This window comes from Falco punctatus, assembly GCF_963210335.1.
Source record: "Falco punctatus genome assembly, chromosome: 11".
Taxonomy (NCBI): domain Eukaryota; kingdom Metazoa; phylum Chordata; class Aves; order Falconiformes; family Falconidae; genus Falco; species Falco punctatus.
In genome coordinates, this window is record NC_137591.1 from 31,774,236 (window position 1) to 31,796,255 (window position 22,020).

A 22,020-nucleotide genomic window follows, 5' to 3' on the forward strand; every position below is an offset into this window, starting at 1 on the left:
ATTCTCTATGTTGAGACTTCTTAAAGAATCTAGTGATAGCGATTTTGGTGGTCTTTGGTCATGTTAGCACTATTTTTATTTTTTGTATTTTTGTGCAGTGGTAGCTGTATGTTCAAAGAGTTCTGTCTCAGATGTATCATCTCTCTCTGTCTTTATTAAAAAGTAGTTTTATTGAGAAACTTCCCCAGCTGCACTGGGAAGTGCCATAAGGAATCACATTCAGTACGCGGCTCTGGAAATCAATCAAATCACTGTGATTTACAACTTCTGGAATGCGTCATCTTATGAATGCATACAAACTTATTTGTGTTTTTAACGCAGACATCTGGATCATGTCGTGGTAGTTCAATTGCACTTTAATTTTGACAAAGCATATGGAAGCTAACCCCTTGGACCCATGTTTTCCATTATTAACGGAGTCTGAGGCAGCTGAATATGTGCCCATCGGGTTAGATTTTTGACCTGATTTGATTGTGTACAGATGAACTATTTACTTGATTTTATCAGGGAGGCTTAGCTCCCACTTCTGGTAAGGTGTATCCTCACCTTGACAAAAACCAGCCTGGTCACATGCGGTGAACCCTGTGCTGGATTGTCTTAACAAAGGAACCAAAACCTAACGAGCCGATTCCCTTGCACACTCAAAAATCATTGATGCCTGATCCCTGCAGAACATGCCCAAGAGGTGCTGACAGTCCAAGTAGCAGCACAGTTGCCATGTGTGCTGGTTGTTTTAGCAGTGGACCTGTGAGGAGCAGGGGTGCAAGGCAGGCTCTTCTTTTCCCCAGGCTATTTGAATTGATGTTGGTATTTTTGTGGCAGAGTGTTGTCTGAATTGACTTGATGGTTAACTGAAATGACTTCTTTGTCATTGACAGGGGAGAGGAGTAGAAGACTGGATTCACTTTACTGAAAATTCCTTTTCTAATTTGAAAGCGTTCTTTATTCTTCTCTTAAAGTACACTAGACTGCTGTGCATCATTAAATAACTGTTGCTTGTGTTTCTAGTGATAGGCTAGAAGGCCTTTTATAATTTACCTTTGAAGGAAAGTGAGCTTTTGGAACAATTTCCATGGCTTAGCTCTCCTGCCTGCCAAAAAGGATATCTGGGGCTCGTAAAAGTACTCGCTTGGATTAGATTTTTGTTTTGAAATAAATGGTTGCATGCTGATAAACTTCCCACTGGAGAGCTTTTCCGTTTGCCTCCCAAGTTTGTAGAAGCAGCCTGGTCTTGCAGTGACTTGAAGTTAACTGTGCTGTGTGAAAGTGAGATCTGTTGTAAAGGAAATTAATACCATGTAGTAGACTAAGAGTAATTAGGGAAAAAACTCACAACAAACATAAAAAAAAGTTTTAAAGCTGGAAGGACCCACTTTAAATCCTTTTGCTGAATTTGTGTGCTATGGAGTTTTTGATGACTGGTTTAAGACACTTTCCTCCTCTTTTGAGTTGTTTTTGATCCAGATCCTTTTAATTATTCTAAGATTTTAATGGTCTGGCTTGCAGCATGACCCCAGAAACAGGTAAGTAGGGGCAGTGAACTTCAGGAAGGAGAATGAGCAGTCACAAGGAGAAAAGAGGATTATTTTTTTTAATGCTGGTTTCACCTCAGAAGCAATTCTTCTACATGGCTGTACTCGTGAACAACAACATATGAAAAAGCAGTATATAAAACCTGAGCACCCCAGGGAAGTAACTAATGGCAAGATGATAATTTGTCTCCAGGTGCATTTTATATCCAGAGTGACTGCTGTTAGGCATTGTTTTGTATCTTTTGGTAAGAGCTGCTAGAATAGTGTCATTGCCAGTACTCTGTGTTTTTTTTTTTTAAGATGGATTTTTCTCATTGCAGTTGTTGTCAAAGGTGAACAAAGTGCTTTGGGATTACTGAGATCATGTATGTGTGTATGCTCTCAATTAGTAAGTTTATAATTGTAATTCTAACAGTCTTAAATCCTTTCACATTCAATGCAGGAACAGCTTAGAGCAATCTTGAACCAATATCTTGTGTTGGTTTATAATGTGGGGAGATGGTTTGGAAGCTTTAGTAGTGCTTGTAGATTTACCGAGGTAGAATTGTTGTGTTTTCCACCTATGATGTCTGTTCTAGCTGATTTTCGCTGTGAAAGAATGGCTTTAATAGAAAACTAAGCAAATTGTAGAGAATCCTGTCTTGTGAGGCTGGAGTGTGAGAGTGAGCTAAGCTGCTGAAGGCTTGGACCTTTGAACCCTTCCCAGGCACGAGTAATAAACCAGAACTGGCCCAGGAGCGCTGAACAGGTGGGTTGGCACCCTCACCCTGCCGGCTCTGCTCAGGGAGAAGCACGGCAGGTTCGTCTTCATGGGTTGGGGATGAAGTAATGATGATTAAAGACCCCAAAAATGTGTCACAGAAGCTAAAATTGTTTAAAAACTAATTTTGTTGTTTAAATGAAAAGGTAGTTTTGGAATGACACATAAAAAAACATAAAACCCAATAATTTTGGAAAAATTCCCCTGTCATATTTGTGTTAAAATGGCGTTTTACCAAATTTTCAGCTATGTAATATTAACCCTTCTGAGCTTAAGAAAGAATTTAGTGTATAAATATCAATGTGATTCCAATTCTTATCTATATTGGTAAAGCTCCTGCAATGATGTTTTACCTTGTGACTTGATTTATTTTGCTTAAGTCGCTTGAAATGAGTTTAAGCTAGGCTGGAAAATTCCTTTCTTCTGAAAAATTCGTGTAGACTCATTAATGTTTACAGGTAATTTAAAAACTTACCTATGGACTTAAGATCCTGGCATTATAAGGAAATTTTTCCATACACCTGGTCCAAAAGTAGTGTTGTACTCATCTCAATATATGCAAGTAGAAGAGATTGACATTTCTTTTGGAAGCGTTTTGGATCCAAATATGTAACTTCTAGAGGTAAAACTTGAAATAAGCTGGATCTTTTTGAAGCCTTGTGATTCCTGTTCCAGGCCTGTCTAAAGCAAACAGAGTTGCTGAATAGTTGATGGCACTAGCTGTTGCAGAAACCATATTTCTCTCTTGGGTCACATTACTTCAGGGACTTTGAATAGTACAGTTGATTTTACTGTGATATTTGTATGTTTTTTTTGAAAGTATGCTTAAGTACCTTGCTTATGCAGACCCTTGTGGAGAGGGCACACGACACTGTTACATGGTCAGTGCTGTTTCACTTCACAGTGTGTTGGGAGCATTCAGCGTGTCTCACGTGAGGCATTACTAATAGTTGAGGGATAATAATTTATGAAAACGTCCCCACCATTTCAAATGCATTTTGAACGATGCCCTGCACTTGCTTAAACTTCTTTCACATTTACCCAAAGGTTGCTGGACATTCATAGTATAACATGTAAGATCCATACGCTTTATTTAAAACAGGCTGCAATCTAGTTTCTGTCACAAAGCTATCTCGCACAGAAACCTGTGGTATAACTCATTTATTAATGGAAAAATTATGCCTAACAAGTCAAGGAAATGAGGCTTTTTAGGACCTAGTGTATTGAGTCAGGTCCTAGACCTAAGGACTTAAGCTTGCGTCCCCCATTGCTGAGGGATGTCATGTCCAGGTTAGTTTATTGTTGGTTTCGAAGTCTTGTGCACCAACCAATTGAACTGGCATAATCGAAAGCTCCTTTAGAAGATGTTTCGGAATGCAGCCGTGGCTAACTGTAACCTAAAGTCATGATTCAGTATTACTGTGACTCATACTCACAACGTCATATGAAACCAACGTTGCTTCAATGGGATTAAAAAAAAATATGCTGCAGCTTTGTGACATACCGAGCTGATGTAGTATAACTTTGATAGGCCAGGTTTTTTGGGGGGGAGTTTGGGTTTTTCTGATTGCTGCAGGTTAGCCCTGGCTAACAGCTGAGCTTCCACTCAGCTGCTCCCTTGCTCCCTGTAGCCGCAGGGGGAGAAAATAGGAACGACACGAGAAAGCTTCTGGGTTGAGATAAAGAGAGAAATCACTTACCAATTAATGTTAAGGACAAACCAAACTCGAGTTAAGGAGGATTAATTTGTTGCCAATTAAAAGAGATATTTCATTACTCATTCAGGTAGTGGGAAACAGACAAGTATGAATACCTTTCCCAAGCTCAGCTTTGCTCCCGACTCCTCCTCCCTGCCCCACTGCCACAGGGGCATGGAGGCTGTGGTCGGTACATCAGGTTTTCTCTCTCTCTGCGGCTCCTTCCTCCTCACGCTCTTGCTCTCCTTCACTGTGGTCTCTCCCACAGGCTGCAGCCCTGTCAGGAAAAATCTGCTCTGCTGTGGGGTCTTCCGCCGCTGCAGGGATATCCCCGCTCTGCGTGGTGTCCCCTCCGGCTGCAGGAGATCTCTGCTCCAGCAACACGCCTCCCCTCCTTCCCTCACCTGGGTACTGTAGGGCTGTTTCTCACACTCCTACCCCCACCTACATGGCATTTTGCCCTTTCTTAACCACATTTCCGCAGTGGTGCCAGCAGCATGGCGGGGGAGCTCGGCTGTGGCCGTGGGGGTGCTGCTGCCGAACCCTCTGGGACTGGCCGTGTCCAGTGGGGCAGCTCCTGGCCTCCCCTCACAGAGGCCGCCCTGCTGCCAGCACCTTGCCACCGAGACCAACCACATGGATAAAGCAGATTGTATAAACAAATTTTATAGTAGTTTCATCTGCCTGTATTATTGTGATTTTATACTTGGGCAACATACCATCTTGCCTCCTCTTGCCTGCCACAAACCTGAGGTAAAACCTGTGTAAAATGCTCTGGGAAATTTGGCATCACTTGTGTGACCCAGTTTCTCTCAGGCCAGGTCATAGTATTAATGTGACCAGTATGGTTTGGTCACAAGGATTTATATTCTAAAGTATTGTTACATTTTATTCTGACTTGTATGCTGTGTCTAATATTAACTCATGTTAGGTGTGTTAGGGAAAGCAATTTATAAAAGTCCAAAGATGGCAGTTACTCAGTACCTCTGGATAAGGGAGTTTTCCTCCTTGCTTCAGGCAAGTAATCGTTAGTTGATGACCAGAAATACACATAGATTTGTATCCCCAGTTCCATTTCAAAGTGTACCTGTGGATGTTGCATAGTGATGTATCCAGGTGTCTGTACTCCTTTAAACACCACATTGATCATGGCTTCAGTAGTATCTTCTATCAAAACTGTGTGTCTTTTAAGTATTAGTATTTTTTTTTTAAATATATTTGCCCTAATGTGGCAAATAAGCCTACTCACTTCAGAACTGATAACTGCATTGATAAGACAACATCGGTTTGGTCCTTGTTTTTCCAGGCTGTCTGTTTTGTCACATCGTGTATATCGATTCTCACATTGGACAGTAGAAGTTGAAGCATACCTTTGCTTTGATGTTGGTGCTTTGTTTCCTGTATATTCCTGGCATGCTGTCATCTTTTCTTTCTTGTGCTTTTGTGTGTTCATGATACAAGTTGAAATCCTGTTTGTGCTGTCTCCAGAATCTCTTCATTGAAACGGATGCATTGGGTTGTATTAGGCAAGTCCTTTCCCACTGTGTTTACTCAGGGTGATGTGGTAACTGCGTGTCATCAGACGAGAGGATCATAGGTGAAGGTAGTGATCTTCTCTTATGATAGCAGTTAACGTGGAATCTCTACAAGACAATAGGGACAGTACTTCAGCAGAAAGTATTACAAATATACTGTTGACAGTATAATAACAACTGTTATTTTCTCCTCTAGGTGTTAAAATGGGTTGAAGAAGCAGTTCAAGCCTCCAAAGTGCATCTCTTGTCTACAGACCATTTGACTATGGCTGTAAATACTTGGCAGATCCCTTTTGATCCAAGTCTGAAAGAGGTTACAGTGTCCTTGAGTGGTCCTTCACCATCAATTGAAATTCATGATCCATTAGGTGAAGTAGTTTATACCTTCTTTTGTGGTAATAAAAAAAGTGAATGAAAAAGACAAATAATTTCTACTGTCTCCAGTAGGGAAGGCCATGTTTGTGATTCACAAATGTCTTTCACACTTTGAAAGCCAGTATCGAGATTTCAGATTATTTTTAAATTAAAAATAAAATATTTTCAGATATGTGCACTTCTGATATTTAAATTGTTCCCAACGTTCTTTTTTTTTTTTTTTTTTTTTTTTGACTTGGAGGATACTGGAAGTCCTCCTTATTCTAATCGCTTATCCCCTTTGTCTACTTTCTTACCATTTGTCTTTGGATTCCAAATTTCTGGACACTTTTGTTTCTCATGCATTTATGTAGTCACTGAACTGTTATTTAGAGGTTATACATGATCATTGTTTTTTATGTAGTGAAAGGTAACCTAAGATCTGGATTCTTAGAACTATGACAGCATTCAGGATCAAACCCTGTCTCATGTGCCCGTCTCTACCTGAACAGCGTTTGATGGGGAATGCAAGGACAAATTTGGATGCTAATTTCTAACTGAAGATATTTTGAACAAATCTGCTGTTCATTGTTATGTTGATGCCTTAGGAATCTGGAAAAGCACTCCAGAAATAAATCCAGATCATATTATGAATTTTCTGAATGACTTTTGGCTAAGGATATAACTTAAGTTTTAGTATTTTGGAAATATTCTATGCACAGGATGGGTTCCCTGCCATATAATCTGATCTGTCCTCCATTGAGGCATTCGTATTTGTTCACAGGAAATAAATTTGCTCAGAATGTCTCTCTTCAAACCCTGTTCGCGCAGTCCTGAGTGCAACCGTCAGGCTTAGCTGAAGCTTTGACCCCATCTATTTGTTTTCCTTTTTCATAGGTCAGCTTCTAAATCCACATAGTTTCACAACAGTTAGTTGAGGTCTGTCCAATAACTTAAAAATTGACACTGGGACATCCCATTCTTGACTTCACCTTTCCCTTTAGCACTCTGAAAGAACCAGATGTGTGTTTAGTGCTGGTGGTACCCTGTAGTCAGCCTTGAGAACAGAGAACCAGCTCCTGCATACAAGTATCCATGTATTCGTGTGCATGGGCGTACATATAAAGTGTGGTACAGTGCAGTATAAAAACTTGTATTCTTCTGTTGCTATCTATGGCATCTAACAGGCTAAATTCCCTGTGAGGATCTTGTAAGCATTCCCACCCTTAGTCACGTGCTAATGCCTCTCTGCTAGGAGAACCTGGCTTATCAATATTTTCACTAGTGGAGTTTATCGTGCTTGAAATAGGTCTAGAGGATGGAAAAGTGAGTGGGCTAGCAGCTGGCAGGTAGGTTAGGGTACATCTGTTCTAAGATCTGCTTTGAGGGAATTTGCTTCTGTGCTGTCTCCTTTCACTGAGAGGTGGGTATCTTCTATGAAGAAGAGAATTTGTTTTGCTTACAGTTTCTGGGTTTCCCACAGCTCTGTATTGTTGCAGACTGTATTAAATTTCCCAAGTGAATGAAAAAAATAAAAATGAATGAACATTTTTAGTATTCTAGCACATCATTTTTATTATCAAAATTACAGGGAATTTCGACTGTTGTAAATGTCATTGACTGCTAAAAAGCAAGTAGGTCAAATATCAAGAATACATCAGCAGAGAAGAACAATATTGTATTTATGCTTTTTTTTAGGCAATACTGTATTTACTCAATACTGTATTTACTCCCTGTTTTTTTTCAGGCAAGCAGATCAGTAAAGGATCAGGACTGAACGAATTGCTAAATATCCACAATTCTGCAAAGGTAGTAAATGTCAAAGATCCAGAGCCTGGAACATGGACAATTAAGGTAAAGTTATTGCAGAAATCATGTCTGACTTGCCCTATAGCTTATAAAGTTATTCTATAATGGTTTACTATGTTATTGATCATAGATGAGTTTGTTATAATAAATGTCCTTTCTGATGTACATGTTGCAACATAGTCGGAAGGCAGTAGTATGAAATTCTTATCAAGATGATAACATATTAGACATTACTATATTAAGTCAAATCCTTAGGTCATCCTTTTGCTTTGGATGGAAAAAGGATGAAGTGAGCACCAAATTTCTGGAGTCCGGTGAGCAGACATGTAGGAATGTAGGCACAGGGGCCGCTTTGCTGTGTGTAGCATGTTTGGAGGACTGAGGGGGAGAGGATGTGCACTTTGCAGGCCAGATTTCATTAGCAGGTTCGAAAAGTCAATAAACATGCATCTAATTCAAACTCCTTATCAGTAAATTATGTAAATACTATAGTATATGAATGAATTTCTTTGTGTGAGTGCTATCCTAGCACACAGGTTACAGAAAGGACCCCGAAGGATTTGGAAATGTCAAGAAGTTAAGATCAATATGATTAGCAGTAATAACCAAACAAGAAAGGATCATTAAGGCTGCTGAAATGGTCTTCTTGGAACTGACTGTAGCAACTTAGCGTGATCCCTTGATCAAGCTCCCTATGCCAAAGGTTGTGGCTCCTACAACAGTTGTAGGAAAGTTACCAAGTATTTGGCTCAAGGCTCCTTACACTGAGCACAGTCAATATGCACTGGAACAGATGAAGAGCAATTGTACCTACTTGTTCTGAGAGTTGTAGTGAGCAACCAGCTCCTAGGTAATGATACGTTAATATACCTGCTTCTGAAAGGAAAGAACAACATGTCTTAGTGATGAAAGGGCCACAAAGAACTCTGTTTCTGTGGGATTTTCTCTGGGTGTCAGTGCTGGTTTCAGTGTTCCCCCCGAGTGCCATATCCTGGTTGTGAGGCACGTGGTGAGCCAGATATCTAAATGCAATAACCTGCAAGACCACTCATGACCTGTTGCGACACAAAAGACGTGGCAGCTGTGAGCTGAAGCTGGTGCAACTGAAATGTTTACTGCTCATAGATCAGTAAGTGTGTGCATGAAATAGGTGTAAATCGGGTCCAGAAAGTGGCTGCCTAGATCAGCCTTATAGTATCATAGAATGGTTTGGGTTGGAAGGACCTTAAAGGTCTAGTCCAACCCCCCTCTGTGGGCAGGGACACCTTCCAGTAGAACACATTGCTCAAAGCCCCATCCAACCTGGCCTTGAATGCTTACAGGGATAAGGCATCCACAGCTTCTTTAGGCAACCCATTCTAGTATCCCATCACCCTCAAGGTAAAGAATTTCTTCCTAATAGCTAATCTAAATCTATCCTTTCTCAGCTGAAAGCCATTCCCCCTTGTCCTATCACTACATGCCCTTGTAAAAAGCCCCTCTCCAGCTCTCCTGCTGGGCCCTTTACTTACTGGAAGGCTGCTAGAAGGTCTCCCCAGAGCCTTCTCCTCCTCAGGCTGAACAATCCCAACTCTGTCAGCCTGTCTTCATAGCCTTAACCCCTAATTTAGCAGAAAACCAAGTTAACACAGTGTGTCGGGCCAAAAATTGCATACCTGAAACCATAATATGGTACAGGGATGGGCATGTTCTTACTATAATGTCGTAAACTGGAAGATGAAGCTTAGGACTTGGCTAGACTTGGGGAAATGTACGTATTCATTTTGTTTTATGCTGTGTTAATTATGTCATTTTAATGAACTGCTCAAAACGTAATTGCACCAAATGTGAATGGAATGTTAAAACCTTAAGGATAGTGCTATGGGTAAGATAGTATTTAGTTAAACTTGAGAACTAGCCCCAGCATTGTTTTTATGGCTGGATACTGATGTTTCAAAATACTTGAAATGGTTTAGCTAACAACTGACACCCCACTACCACACCTGAAAATCTGTGCAAGGCTGTTTATGTAGAAATCACACTATTTAACTGTTTTGTGGACAGATTATCTTTGAACAGATAAAGCTGAACCTGTACCTTGAGCTAGTTCACAGGGGGCAGCATGTTGTGACATGCTGAGAGTAGGGGAGAAGAAGGGACATATAATGAACTCTTAAGTTTTTACATCTTCTCAACCCTTGTGTAACTTCAGCCTAAACTGACTTGTGCTTTGTCTTATTGTATACTTTATGTAGGTAAAGAAGCATGATCCCAGCTTTCCTAAATTGATGTGGCAACAGTCATACTAGTATAGGTCCCTTTCAACTGAACTGTTCTAGTCTAGAAGTGTAAATACTATATTGTCATTTTTGGAGGGAAAGGCACCCATGTAAGGAACTTTTATAGCAGAGTTCACAATGAGGTGTGCTGAATGGATGTATGCTGCATATTGGCCATGCCATAAGTGTAGGGGTAGCTTGAAAAGGATTATTAATTCATGTACAGCACTGTAGGAAACTATTGATACTACTGCAGAACTGGAACTAGAAAAACATGTTGAACTCAGCAGCTTTATGGAGAATTATTTGAATGTCTGTCTATGCTTCCAGGACCAGAAATGCCAAAAGACCTGGTACTGATACAGCTTGGTGGTCTGGTGTGTGTGTGTAGTAATTTTTTTTATGAATATATATATATGAAAAAAATGGTTTAGATCCTGCTGGACTTGGTAACATCAGACATACTGGATACTGAGAGAACTTTTCCACAGTCAGTGCCTTAGTGTTCAAATCTGTAGCTGGTTGGAGTCTTAAGTGTGCAATCTAGTAAACATTCAATGCCATGCAACAGAGAAACAGAGTGCAGAAAAAGCAAAAGCCCTTTGTGATCTCTCCCTGGCCCTGTATGGCAGTTGCTAAGCTGAAACCTTTTTGGATGTGAGCTGAGCCATGTGGAACTACTTGTGTACGCCTGCACTCTGTTGCTCAAATTTCTGGATTCCAGGAATTGCCAAGAGAGGAGCTTGCCACTCTTATAGGCTCAGTGTGTAACATCCTTCAAAGCTAATAAGCTCTCCTAAAGCTGAAGCTGGCACCCAGCATGGTGCAAGCTGCCAAGTGGCTCATCTGGAAGCAGGCCAGCATGCTCAGCTAGATGCAGACCAGTCCTGGCCAAAGCATCAGGCTGCTCCTGCAGTAAGGGGTTTTAATTTTTTTGGTTTTGTCTTTCTAAGCTCGGCACAATGCTGTCTCCAATTCTGTGGAGAATAAACCATTCAAAGTTATGTATTTTGGGTTTAAAAAAGAAAAAAAAGTCCTGAATATAGTTGACATAATTAATTTTTATGAGGAAACCAGGTCTTAATTAGGCATCTACAAAGAGGTTACATAGGTTTTTGTCACCAGAAGTGCAAAAAGCTATCATTTTAGTATGATTAAAAAAAAAAAAAAAAATCACAGTGAGCTAAACAGTATTGGCCACTACTAAATCAACTGGAGAATGATCAGTCCAAGCAGATCCCACTTTGATCCACAAACAAATGTTAGTGCAGTTTCAGTGCTCAGTGAAGTCTTTAAATTACAGCTTTGAGTAACACCAAACACGCAGTGTGCAACCCAGTTGCCTCCTGTGCTGCAGGATGCCTCGGGTTGCCTTCGGCTACTTCGGTTATGAGGGCAGTAAACCTGTGCCCATATGTTTATATTACAAATAAGTCCTTCTTCTAGCTCTGCCACTGTACCCTTGGTCTACAAGGTGACAGGAGTCTTGAAAAGAGCAATGATGTGAGATGAGCACGCGGCTCCTCTCTCCATGGCGTTTCAGCAAACAGGAGAGATTTTGTGCAGAAGGAAGGGTACATCTTCAGTAAGATGGTCTGGCTGTTACATGTGTTCTGTGCACCTCCGAGCTAGCTGCCAGACTCCATTTAGCTGCCGGTCCTGCTGCTGAGATACCTACCAAAAGATGGGCCTCAGCAGGAACAGGCTGACTTATTTAAGAGAAGAGGGAGTATCAGTTTGGTTTTGCTAACTCCCTTCCACGAAGACATGCCCTATGGACTCCTCTTAGTGTTCTTTGGAGGGGTTTGGGAGGCATGCAACATCCTGCAAACAACACTTACCTGCACGCTCCAGGACAGCAGCGTTGGAAGGCAGTTGTATCTAATTACTCCTTAAAGGCCTTGCCTGCCTGTGTTTGCAGTCGAAAAGGCCAGTGAGGGCTGGAGAAGTCATCAGCTGCAGTTTTGTTCTGTGGTTAATCATTAGGCCATACCTTTTTCAGCTGGGCAATGCCACAAAAACTTTCCTGCTGTGCAGAGTTGAGTGATCATGTGTGTGACTGAGAAAAGGAGATGAAAAGCAATGAGAAATCAGCAGAAAATCTTGTCTGTTCTTGTAATGCAGACGGGTTTTTAATGACTGCCATTACTGCCTTACACCTGTATAGCCCAGTGCAGCTGGTTCAATGGAGTGTGATAACAAACCAGTCTGGAGTGGTCTCCATTGAATGACCACATTCCTTACAGCCTCATTCACAGTGTGTCTCCATCACTGTAAATATATACATATGACCATGCAATCAGCAATTAATTTGGCTATTGTAGCTTGGTTTTTCTGTTGTGTGAAAATTAAAGTTTGTTTAAAAAAAAAACTCATGCATTTTTTCATACATCTGTTTATAAATACACGCATTCTGCGCACTCTTCCTTGGTCTTGCTTGCAAGAGAGGAAAGCATTTTTTCCTGACATCTGTGTCAGATAAGTGTTTGCTCTTTTTGTCATATTTGTCCGGTCTGGGAGGAGAAACACAAAGGTACACTGTCAGTGATCCATGTTAAACTACGGATAATTAAAAAGAGAGTTGGCAAAGGTACTAATTGCAAAGCAGTCCTTTGGGATACAATTTGTTCTAGGTGTTGCCATAAGACTGTTGGCTCCTAGGGGTGACAGTGATAGATTAATTTATTGTTACTAGTAAATGGTAAAATTTTATAAGGTAGTTGTAGCCCGAAAAATTCACAAGTATCCAAAGGTCTGAATAATTCATAAGGAGAAATAGTTTGCCAATGTATTTTTCTATGGATTGTTTACTCTGCTTTAGTCACTGGTTTGTTTTGTTTGCACTAAGATTTTTAAGGCTGTGACTGAAAACTTAAAAGATAAAAATACAACTGACTTTGTGAAAAGTTTATTGACACCATAAATTCCTTCTACAGATGCATAAAAAGAAATAGAATGCATATAAAAAGGAAACTTTGTCAAAAAAAGTTTGTCTAATGAAATTTTAACTGCCAATTAATGCTTGATAACATGAGTAGTTTGGCATGCTTATATATTTCTTTGTATAGTTAACAGCTGGTTTAGATAAAAAAGGCTTTAGTAGTGCTTTTTCTGATGTGAAAAGCTAACCAAATCTCAGCAAATAGAGGTTTTTTTAATCAGATAGACATCATTTTGTCATAGTGTCTAAATGGCTGTTCCTAGGCTGTTAAATGTTTAATATTCACATGCAGCTGTATCAGAGTTGGTTACTAAACTGAAGGAATTATGTATTTGAGAATGGATCAGGTAATAGTCTCTAGATAGATAGGAATTATTTCATTTTAATACTTACTTCCTTTTACATTGCCAGTCTAGTGTGCTGTATTGTCTCCCTGAACAAAAACTTAGAGTAGGTTCTATTAACTGCAGATTTGATCTTGGAATAATATAGCTTAGATATCACTCTTCACAGCCTTTTGAATCTTTATTTTTTCCTGCTGTTCTGGTTGAAATTGTCCATGGGTTTGTAATTGTTAAGTTTGAAAAAATCTAACTCCATGCTCAGTGCAGTGCATTAGTGTTTTTTGGGGGGGTTGGTAGTTTGTGGGTTTTTTTGTTTGTTGTTTTTGGTTTTTGTGGTTTTCCCACCTAACACCTGAAAGGTGTGAAAGTAATGAGGACAAAAAGCCTTCGGTTTCTGTGCACTCTTGCAAATAGCAGTTGTGCTTTCTCAGCATAGAATTATAGAAAGGAACTTGAAGAAGATAAACCAAAATAATTGCAAGATTGAAAAACTGCATAAAAGTAACTGTAACCTCAAACAACATAAAGCTGTGGCTTTTCAAGAGTGGGTGGGTGGGTGTTTTGGTTTTTGTCAGTTCAACCAGAATGACAAAGTGGCAGGGGGAGAACAGAGGTGAGAGGTAATTCTGCATGCCTTATTTTCCAACTGAGACTTTGGCTGGGAAAGAGAAGAACATTTAATATACGGTGTTGATTGAGGTTGGTCTGTACTTGCCACTTGTTTATTGATATGCAGTGCCTTTGATGTTTGTGTTTGTCTCATGGGTAAAATTAGTTTTATGGAGATTTGAAAAGGGAACTTACTAATAAATAAAAAGGTAAGATCGATTATCGTAGCAGCGGAAGTAAATTGTAAAACTTTTGCTGGTTATAATATATGTACTGATTGCTCTGACATGTTTCATTTACCATTTTGTAGTATACTTTATGATGGTTAAAATCCTAACTTCCAGGCAGTCTCCCATTATAATCACTAGCATGTGCCAAAAAATTGTTGATTTTGTGTTTGTGTTACGATTTACATTTAAGACTTCAGATTTGCTCTTTTCAATGACACTACAACTGTAGGGTACAGTATCTAAAAGTAAAGCTTTATTGAAGCCATATTTACTTGCAGCTTTTGAAATCAGCCTCCTTTTTATCTTGTTTTTTGATGAAAGCTGCAGTCTGTTTACTGAGTTCAGTGGATGGATCAGAAACTGCAATTCCTGAAATGCTAATAATGCCATAATCTTTCACTCTGTTGCTTTTTCAGACCTCGAGCAGCGGAAGGCACTCTGTTCGGATCACGGGACTCAGCACTATTGACTTTAGAGCTGGGTTTTCTAGGAAGCCAACATTAGACTTTAAAAAAACATCCAGCAGACCAGTGCAAGGTTTGTTTCAGTTTTAGTCAGTGATAAACAATAACCGGTTTTGACCCCTAGAATCAAGCAGAACTCTGATGATCTGTGGTGAATTTTGGGATAAACCTGGGTTCTTAGGCTCTGAATGTGTGAGAGCAGCCAGTGTTGCTGTTTTGTCATACTACAGTATTTTTTCAATTAGCTTTGGGTTTTTTATGTCACATAAATCCATCTATTTATAGTTATGAAATTTCTCAAAATTGCAACGCTGTTTCTGTTACTTTTGGAGTGTCAGAGGAAGCCTTTGGCTCTGGGATGTGGAGGGGAGTTAATAAAGAGGCTGCTATTTCAGAAACACCTGTTAGAAATCAGTAATTTAAACCCTAATCATTGCTGTGCCTCCTGACAGCTAACGAGCAGAGCACAGCTTAGCAGAACTTAAGCTTTTTGCTACTTAGTAAGGGTCGAACCTGAATGGTGCATTCATGGGGTAGTGAGCCATACATATGGAATTTAACCTTTCCTTCTTTAATTTTTTATTTTTTTAGCACTTAAAATGGTATGTTTCTGTTTTTCTAGGGATTCCTACTTTCGTGCTGCTAAACACCACAGGGATCTTTCTTCCAGCTAGAATAGACCGACTGGAACTTCTGAGTATTACAGGAGAACTTCTTAAGACCTTGCCTGTGAAATACTATCCTGACAGAAAGCCCTATGGACTATGGAATATTTCTGACTTCATTCCACCAGATGAAGCTTTTTTTGTTAAAATAACGGGCTATGACAAGGATGATTATCTTTTCCAGAGAGTTTCAAGTGTTTCCTTTTCTAGTATTACTCCTGGTAAGAGATTTTAAACTTTTAACTAAATGTGCACTTGTCATATCTGAATCAGCTGAGATTGATATCTAGCATTTTTTTTCTAACTTACACAAGTACTTTCTGTGCTTTTTCCTTCCAAAGTTCTATCTCTAGATTGTGATGGACAAGTTAATGTTATTATCTACTAAGTATAACTTTATTGGAAATTGAATTTGCTTGTATTAAAAAGGAAAAAATAGGATATATGTTAGTAGCTGTTAATAATCTTCTGGGGAATATTTGCTTTCTTCAGATGCTCCAAAAGTTACAATGCCCACCAAGACTCCAGGATATTATTTACAGCCAGGGTCTGTTCCTTGCCATGTAGAAAGTCTTATACCTTTTACTCAGCGTTTTACTAAAAATGGAGTAAAACTAGGAGTGGATCAGTTCTTCAAGTAAGTAGTGACCTTTGTTTTTTCACTCCAAATACTGTTTTATTTCCTATTTATATCCTATTATATGACTTCTAGTTATTATTTACTATTGCATACTGCTTACATGTTACTTCAATGCTGTTATTTTTGCTGATATTAAGGAGGCTGTATTCTATGGAGAGATTCGTAATATATGGAATGTCACTGGGATTGAGTGCACCCTTGGCAAGTTTGCCAATGACACCAAGTTGACATGCTGGAAGGAAGGGGTGCCACCCAGGGAGACCTAGACAGGCTTGGGAGGTGTGCTAGTGCCAACCTTGGGAAATTCAACAAGGCCAAGTGCAGAGTCCTGCCCCTGGGTCAGGGCAATCCCAGGCACAAATACACGCTGGGCAGAGAATGGATTCAGAGCAGCGCTAAGAGGAAAGACTTTGGGGGGTGGGGTGGGGAGCAGAGAATGTTGGTAGACAAAAAGCTCAACATGGGCCGACAATGTGCACTCGCAGCCCAGAAAGCAAACTGAATCCTGGGCTGCATCAAAAGCAGCATGGCCAGCAGGTGGAGGGAGGTGATTCTGCCCCTCGGCTCTGGAGTGCTGCACCCAGCTCTGGGGCCCCCACCGTAGGGAGGACATGGACCTGTTGGAGTAAGTCCAGGGGAGGCCACAAAGGTGGTCAGAGGGCTGGAGCACCTCTGCTGTGGAGACAGGCTGAGAGAGTTGGGGTTGCTCAGCCTGGGGAAGAGAAGGCTCCGGGGGGACCTTACAGCAGCTGCCGGTGCCTGATGGGGCTGACAGGGGAGCTGGAGAGGGACTTGTTACAAGGGCAGGTAGTGATAGGACAGGGGGGAACGGCTTTGAGCCAAAGGAGAGTAGATATAGATTAGCTATTAGGAAGAAATTCTTCACTGTGAAGGGGGTGGGACACTGGAAGGGTGTGGAGGAGTGAAGGCAGTGGGTTGTTTACCATCAATAATACGCAGCTGTGGCCTGGCCTCGAAGGCAGTGGGTCATTCCTGCTAAGTGGTTAAATAGCCCTGAGGAGTGTGGGGGAGGGGGTCGGATGGAGGAGGAGCAGTGTGGTTTGACCTCTGGAGGAAGGAGAAACAGCATGGACAGTAGAATCTGACCGACAGTAAAAACCATGAGAGGCTCGACCTCGGGACTTTCTGATTACGAGACTGAGTGTAATGAGCAGTGACAGCGGTGGTGGCTGTGCCGGGGAATATTTGACATTTTGAGTGGTGACGGCAGCGCCCAACGTAGCGGAGACAGTCGGGGATAGCCTGTGATCCAGATCACATTGAGATAGGCAGGGAGAGCCTGGGGATCTGGATCAGACAGTGGTAAAGGTGAGCCTCTGGGATCAAAGAGAAGGAAGCCTGACTGCCTTGGAGCGAAGAGACTGAGGGTAATGGGCAGAAGCGGCAGAGTGCACGGCCAGACGTGGCAGCGGCCTGTGGTGGCAGGTCCAGAGCGGGTCTGGCCAGACAGCGGTGATGGCTGTGCTGGGGGAAGGTGCGAGAGCAGCACGGTGCCACTGGTGCTTCCACCACTGCTGCTGCTCGGCCTGGCGGTATTCTTGCCGGTCTTTATGTGCTCGTTAAAGGTGTATCCACTCATAGAAGAAATGGCCAACCACAAGGATGTTTAGGAGCTTTTCAGGACACAGGATGATGAGTTAGTGCTGTATTCTAGATCTGCTGCTGCTGCAAGCTCACTCAGGTTACTGTCCGGTGTGACCCAGGAGGTGAAAGGACGAGGTACCATAAGCTCATCAGAACCTCCCTCTGAAGAAAAAAAAAAAATCCCAGATATCAAGAAAGCAAATAAGAAAGGTGATCAGCCCCCAGAAGCTGAAAAGCCCAAGATACAAGTGAAGAAGGAATATGTGTAGGAGCTCAGGGATGAGGTGTCTGGACTGTGTGAGAAGTTGAACTACTTGAAGTTACCCTGGTATGTGATGGTAAAAGCCTTGCTGCAGCCGGCTAGCTTTGTTAGTGCTGCGGCAGAAGGGGTTGCCCAGAGCAGCTGTGGATGCCCCATCCCTGGAAGCGTTCAAGGCCAGGTTGGATGGGGCTCTGAGCAGCCTGGTCTGGTGGAAGGTGTCCTTGCTCATGGCCAGGGGGGTTGGAGCTCGATGATCTTTAAGGTCCCCTCCAACCCAAACCATTCTATGATATATATACATGTTTGAAGAGGGTGAACACTCTGTGTAGATGATGAGATTATATGGTTCTGGCTAAAATCCCTCTTCAAGGTGTGCTCTTAAATTATGATAAACTGGGTCTAGAAGGCAAATGCTTTTAATTTATATTTGTAAAAGTTACCTAAAGTACATCAACAGCTACCTTTTTTGCTGGAGCACAAGTGCACCACTACTTATACCCTGCACGCCCCCCACCTCCGTGGTACGTTGATGATTACATAGTGTGCATTAAGTTGCTTTATTTTTAACGGCCTTTATGGATGCCCTGGAATTATGTACTATCACCTACCCTAGAAAATTTTCCTGTTCAGAAAGTCTCTCAAAATTTGTACTGAATGGACCAGAAGGCCCTTCAGACTTCCGTGTAGAAAATGGATTGCATGCTCTTTCTCTGTAGCATGAGATCAGAATTAAAAAAAACATTAATTACAAATGAATTAAAATACTCATAACGTCCATCTTGTAATTCTGGTAGTTAAAATCAAGAGGGAAGTATGTACTAGAAGGGTGTTGACAACCTCCTGTAAGGCCTGAAGCACTTCAGGAGAAGACTGAAGGCTAAGTTCTAGCATTCAATAGCAGGCACGTGACTACCAAAATAAATATGTTCTTAAGCTCCATGGTACACTGTTGGCAGTGTGAAATGCTGCAGTTCTGTCTCTTTAAATTTTTTTTTTATGAGGTGCCATTTATGTTTAGTCAACCCCAGCACATACTTGAGCAGATGTGTAACTTTTTCCATTCTTTAGTTATCAAACCACACTCTTCTACTCTTGCTTTTCACATATCCAGCACCTTTATGTTAGGGTTGCATTTTTTGGTTTTGTATTACAGACCAAAGCAATGAATTGATCATCCGAGTTAATTTAACAAAATACATATCATGCTAGATATTATTGATCACAGTCACATAGGATGTAATCTGGCTTGGCTTGCCTGCATTTTATTAATAGTGAAGTTCCATACAGGATTTGTCCAGTTTACTAGTTTAATGCAGATTTGAGCTATATTATTGCTCTACATTGAATGAATTTGAATGAGTTTTGTTTTGTTGACAAGATGTCATCTTAATATATTTTTTTAATACTTACTTCAAAAAGTAAATTGTCTATAATTTGAATATTATAGTTCTATCGTGACAGCTGTCTATGTGAAAATACCATTAGGATGAAAATAGATTGAGAGTTCTTGAAGTGAATATGCTTTGAAAAATTTTTTTTTTCTTCTTTGATTCCAGAGGTACTATGAGCTGTAATAATTCCTAATTTTTAATGACTACCATGTATAGGAAAAAGAAATTCCTCTAAAATTGCAACAGTGTTTGTTTTTCTCTATTTCTGCATGCTGTGATGGTCTAGTAAGAGAATTTGGATTTTGGTTAATATCCTTGTGCGTTTCTGACAAGTCTGATTTAGGAGACCAAGAACGGTAGTTAAACACCTCATTCCAGTGGGAAGTCAGTGGGAACTGAATGCTAACGTGTCTTTAAAATCCCTTCTGTATTATAAATGGTAGATCCCACCAACCCTGCAAATGTCAGAATCAGCAAAAATAATAAATGAAATTCTGACAAGAAAAACAATCCATTTAGTTAATGAATAAAATAATAATAATTAAAAAAATTACTCTAAATCAACTGACATTTGTGGTGCTAGTCAAGCGTAGTGTCTGATTTGCTAAAACCATGCAGAAAATATCCCTCCAAACTGTCCAAACTAGTGCAGCACAAGTGAATCTTAAGTTTTGGTTCATTCATGTGAGCCACAGCCTGCTGCTGGGAACTTCCCAGCTGAAAATGTGATACAGGGTGAGGTGGTTTGTGGTGACCAAGAGGTGAAGAACGTGGACATCACTGTGCTCTCTGCCAGTGTTTCTACAGTGACTAGTAACTTCGGATTTTGCAGTTTCACTAAGGGAGCATGTTTGCGTTTTCCAAACTGAGTAGGTAAGCAGCTTGATCAGCAGATTGCATATATTGTAAAATGATTTGGGTAAAGAAATGACTCTGTGCTGAAAGGTGCTGAGTTATCTCAGTAACACATGTTGTGAAGTTGTGTGCAGTTACTGCTTTTTAAGAGTCGGTGCCGAACTGTGTAACAGATGCCTTGAGGTGTGTATTATTCATTTCTGCCATTGTTATATTTAATATTTCTTTAATAGACCACTGCAGGTTTCTCTCTGCCAAGCCATTCCACTCTGGACACATTTCCTTTTATGCTTCCGTTCTCAAGGCTTGTATGTTCGACATCTGGTGTATAGCAAAAGTCAAGAATGAAGAAGAATAGGGTTGTGTGACTTCACTTTTAACATACTTTCTGTGAAAAAGAGAAGTTTCTTACTTTTTGCTTGGAAGAAATGCTACCTTATTCTTTAGTTTTGGCAGTTACTGCCATGTCTGTTTGCCAGCATTGCACTGTAAAATGTCATAGATTTGATGTATGATATATTAGGTTATCTAGAGTAAGTATGAAGTAACAGACAATAAGTAGGAAGCCATTTAAGGTCACTACCATTTTGATTTGTGGTGCAGATGGATTTTCTGTTTTGTGGTGCAGCAGCATTGAACTTTCACACATATTCCAAGTCTCTTGTTCTTTCTATATCCTTTAAAAGTTGATAAATCAATCTATTCAGACAAAAGAGAGACAAAGACTTCCCTAATTAGTGTTTTCCCATAACCGGGCAATTACTTGCCAAAGCTATCATAGATATTTTAGCACTCATCAGTTTTCTTTATATGCCATAGCAATGGGTCACAGGGAGTGCTAGGATGCCACAGAACTACTGTTTTGCTCATTTATGTCATCACCTGTGTGTCTGTTGCACCATTAGCTGTAGAACAGGTGGCCTGAATCTTGAAAAGCTGTAAGAGCATGTGTTTTTAAGCACATGTGACCACCAATCAATGTAGCTATACTTTTTATTATCTTCTGGATTTTAACACTGTATGTGATAGATACATGGTAATATTGCTGATCAGCTTTGCCCTTGCTGTGATTTATAAAAAACCTGCAACTATTTCTCAGAATTCTTGTTACATTATTTTTCTCAAATCTCTTTTGTACCCCACCTTTCATTTTCGGTCTTGAATCTGTCAATTCTGTCTTTATATGTGTTGTGCTCTTTATTTTTGCATGGCTAGGCAATCGTAGTTGCTGCTGGTCCTAAGTTCAGAGGTGCAGCCAGCAGAGCAGAAGCCAGTTGTCTTTATACTGATACTTCATGTTTTTCTGGATTGTAAATGTTTGGGATGGAGGTACTCACTGCAGTTTAAAAAGTACAAAGAGAGCTGCCTGGACATAGGCATCTTGTAGTGGGGTAGATGCTGCCCTCTCTACTGTATGAACCGAAGGGTGGACTTGCATACAGAGCGGGCAAGGTGGATTGTATCTGGTCTGAGGGTCTCCTTTATGCATAGCCCTATCAGTACCTGCAAGTTTGAGCAGCTCAGGCTGGGGGGATGAACACTTGTACCCTTCCCAGTAAGAACCACAGGTTTGGTACCACATACTGGCTGTACATAGAAATTTCTTGGTGTTAAGGCAAGGCATCTTCTCAAGTAGTAAATGTAACAACAGAGTGCTAGTAGTTGAGCGAGTGACTGCAAATACAGTGATTTTAGTTACTGTGTGACAACTGTTGATGTATGCTGAAGGCATATTTGTAGATGTGCAAGTGAGACATTCTGCAAAAACTTATATTTCTTAATACTTACAAGATCCTTAAAGCTAGATGCAATTTGATTCATCAGAGGGTCTGTTTATCCTCTTAATTATTGCCAAAATCTCCTACGCCTGTAGTCAGGAAACCATGTTCATGTACCTCTTGGTTTCTTCAGGAACTTAGTGAGCATTCCTTTTTCTTCCTCCAGAGAATCATCTAGTATGAGTTGGGAAATTGCCAAGGTCTCCTTGTCTGATGAAGGCTTTTATGAATGTATGGCAACTAGCAGTGCAGGAACTGGACGTGCACAGACATTTCTGGATGTATCAGGTG

At 40.6% G+C, this 22,020-nt stretch overlaps 1 protein-coding gene across 1 annotated transcript in view; it reads left to right on the forward strand.

Annotated features, from left to right (window-relative positions):
* HMCN1 (hemicentin 1) overlaps positions 1-22,020 on the forward strand; it is a 224,581-nt gene that overhangs the window by 67,748 nt on the left and 134,813 nt on the right. Inside the window, exons 5-10 of the mRNA XM_080406436.1 lie at positions 5,721-5,892; positions 7,626-7,732; positions 14,486-14,606; positions 15,156-15,419; positions 15,691-15,835; positions 21,896-22,017. Of these exons, the coding sequence (XP_080262562.1) occupies positions 5,721-5,892; positions 7,626-7,732; positions 14,486-14,606; positions 15,156-15,419; positions 15,691-15,835; positions 21,896-22,017 (931 nt within the window). The remainder of the gene's footprint in view (positions 1-5,720; positions 5,893-7,625; positions 7,733-14,485; positions 14,607-15,155; positions 15,420-15,690; positions 15,836-21,895; positions 22,018-22,020) is intronic.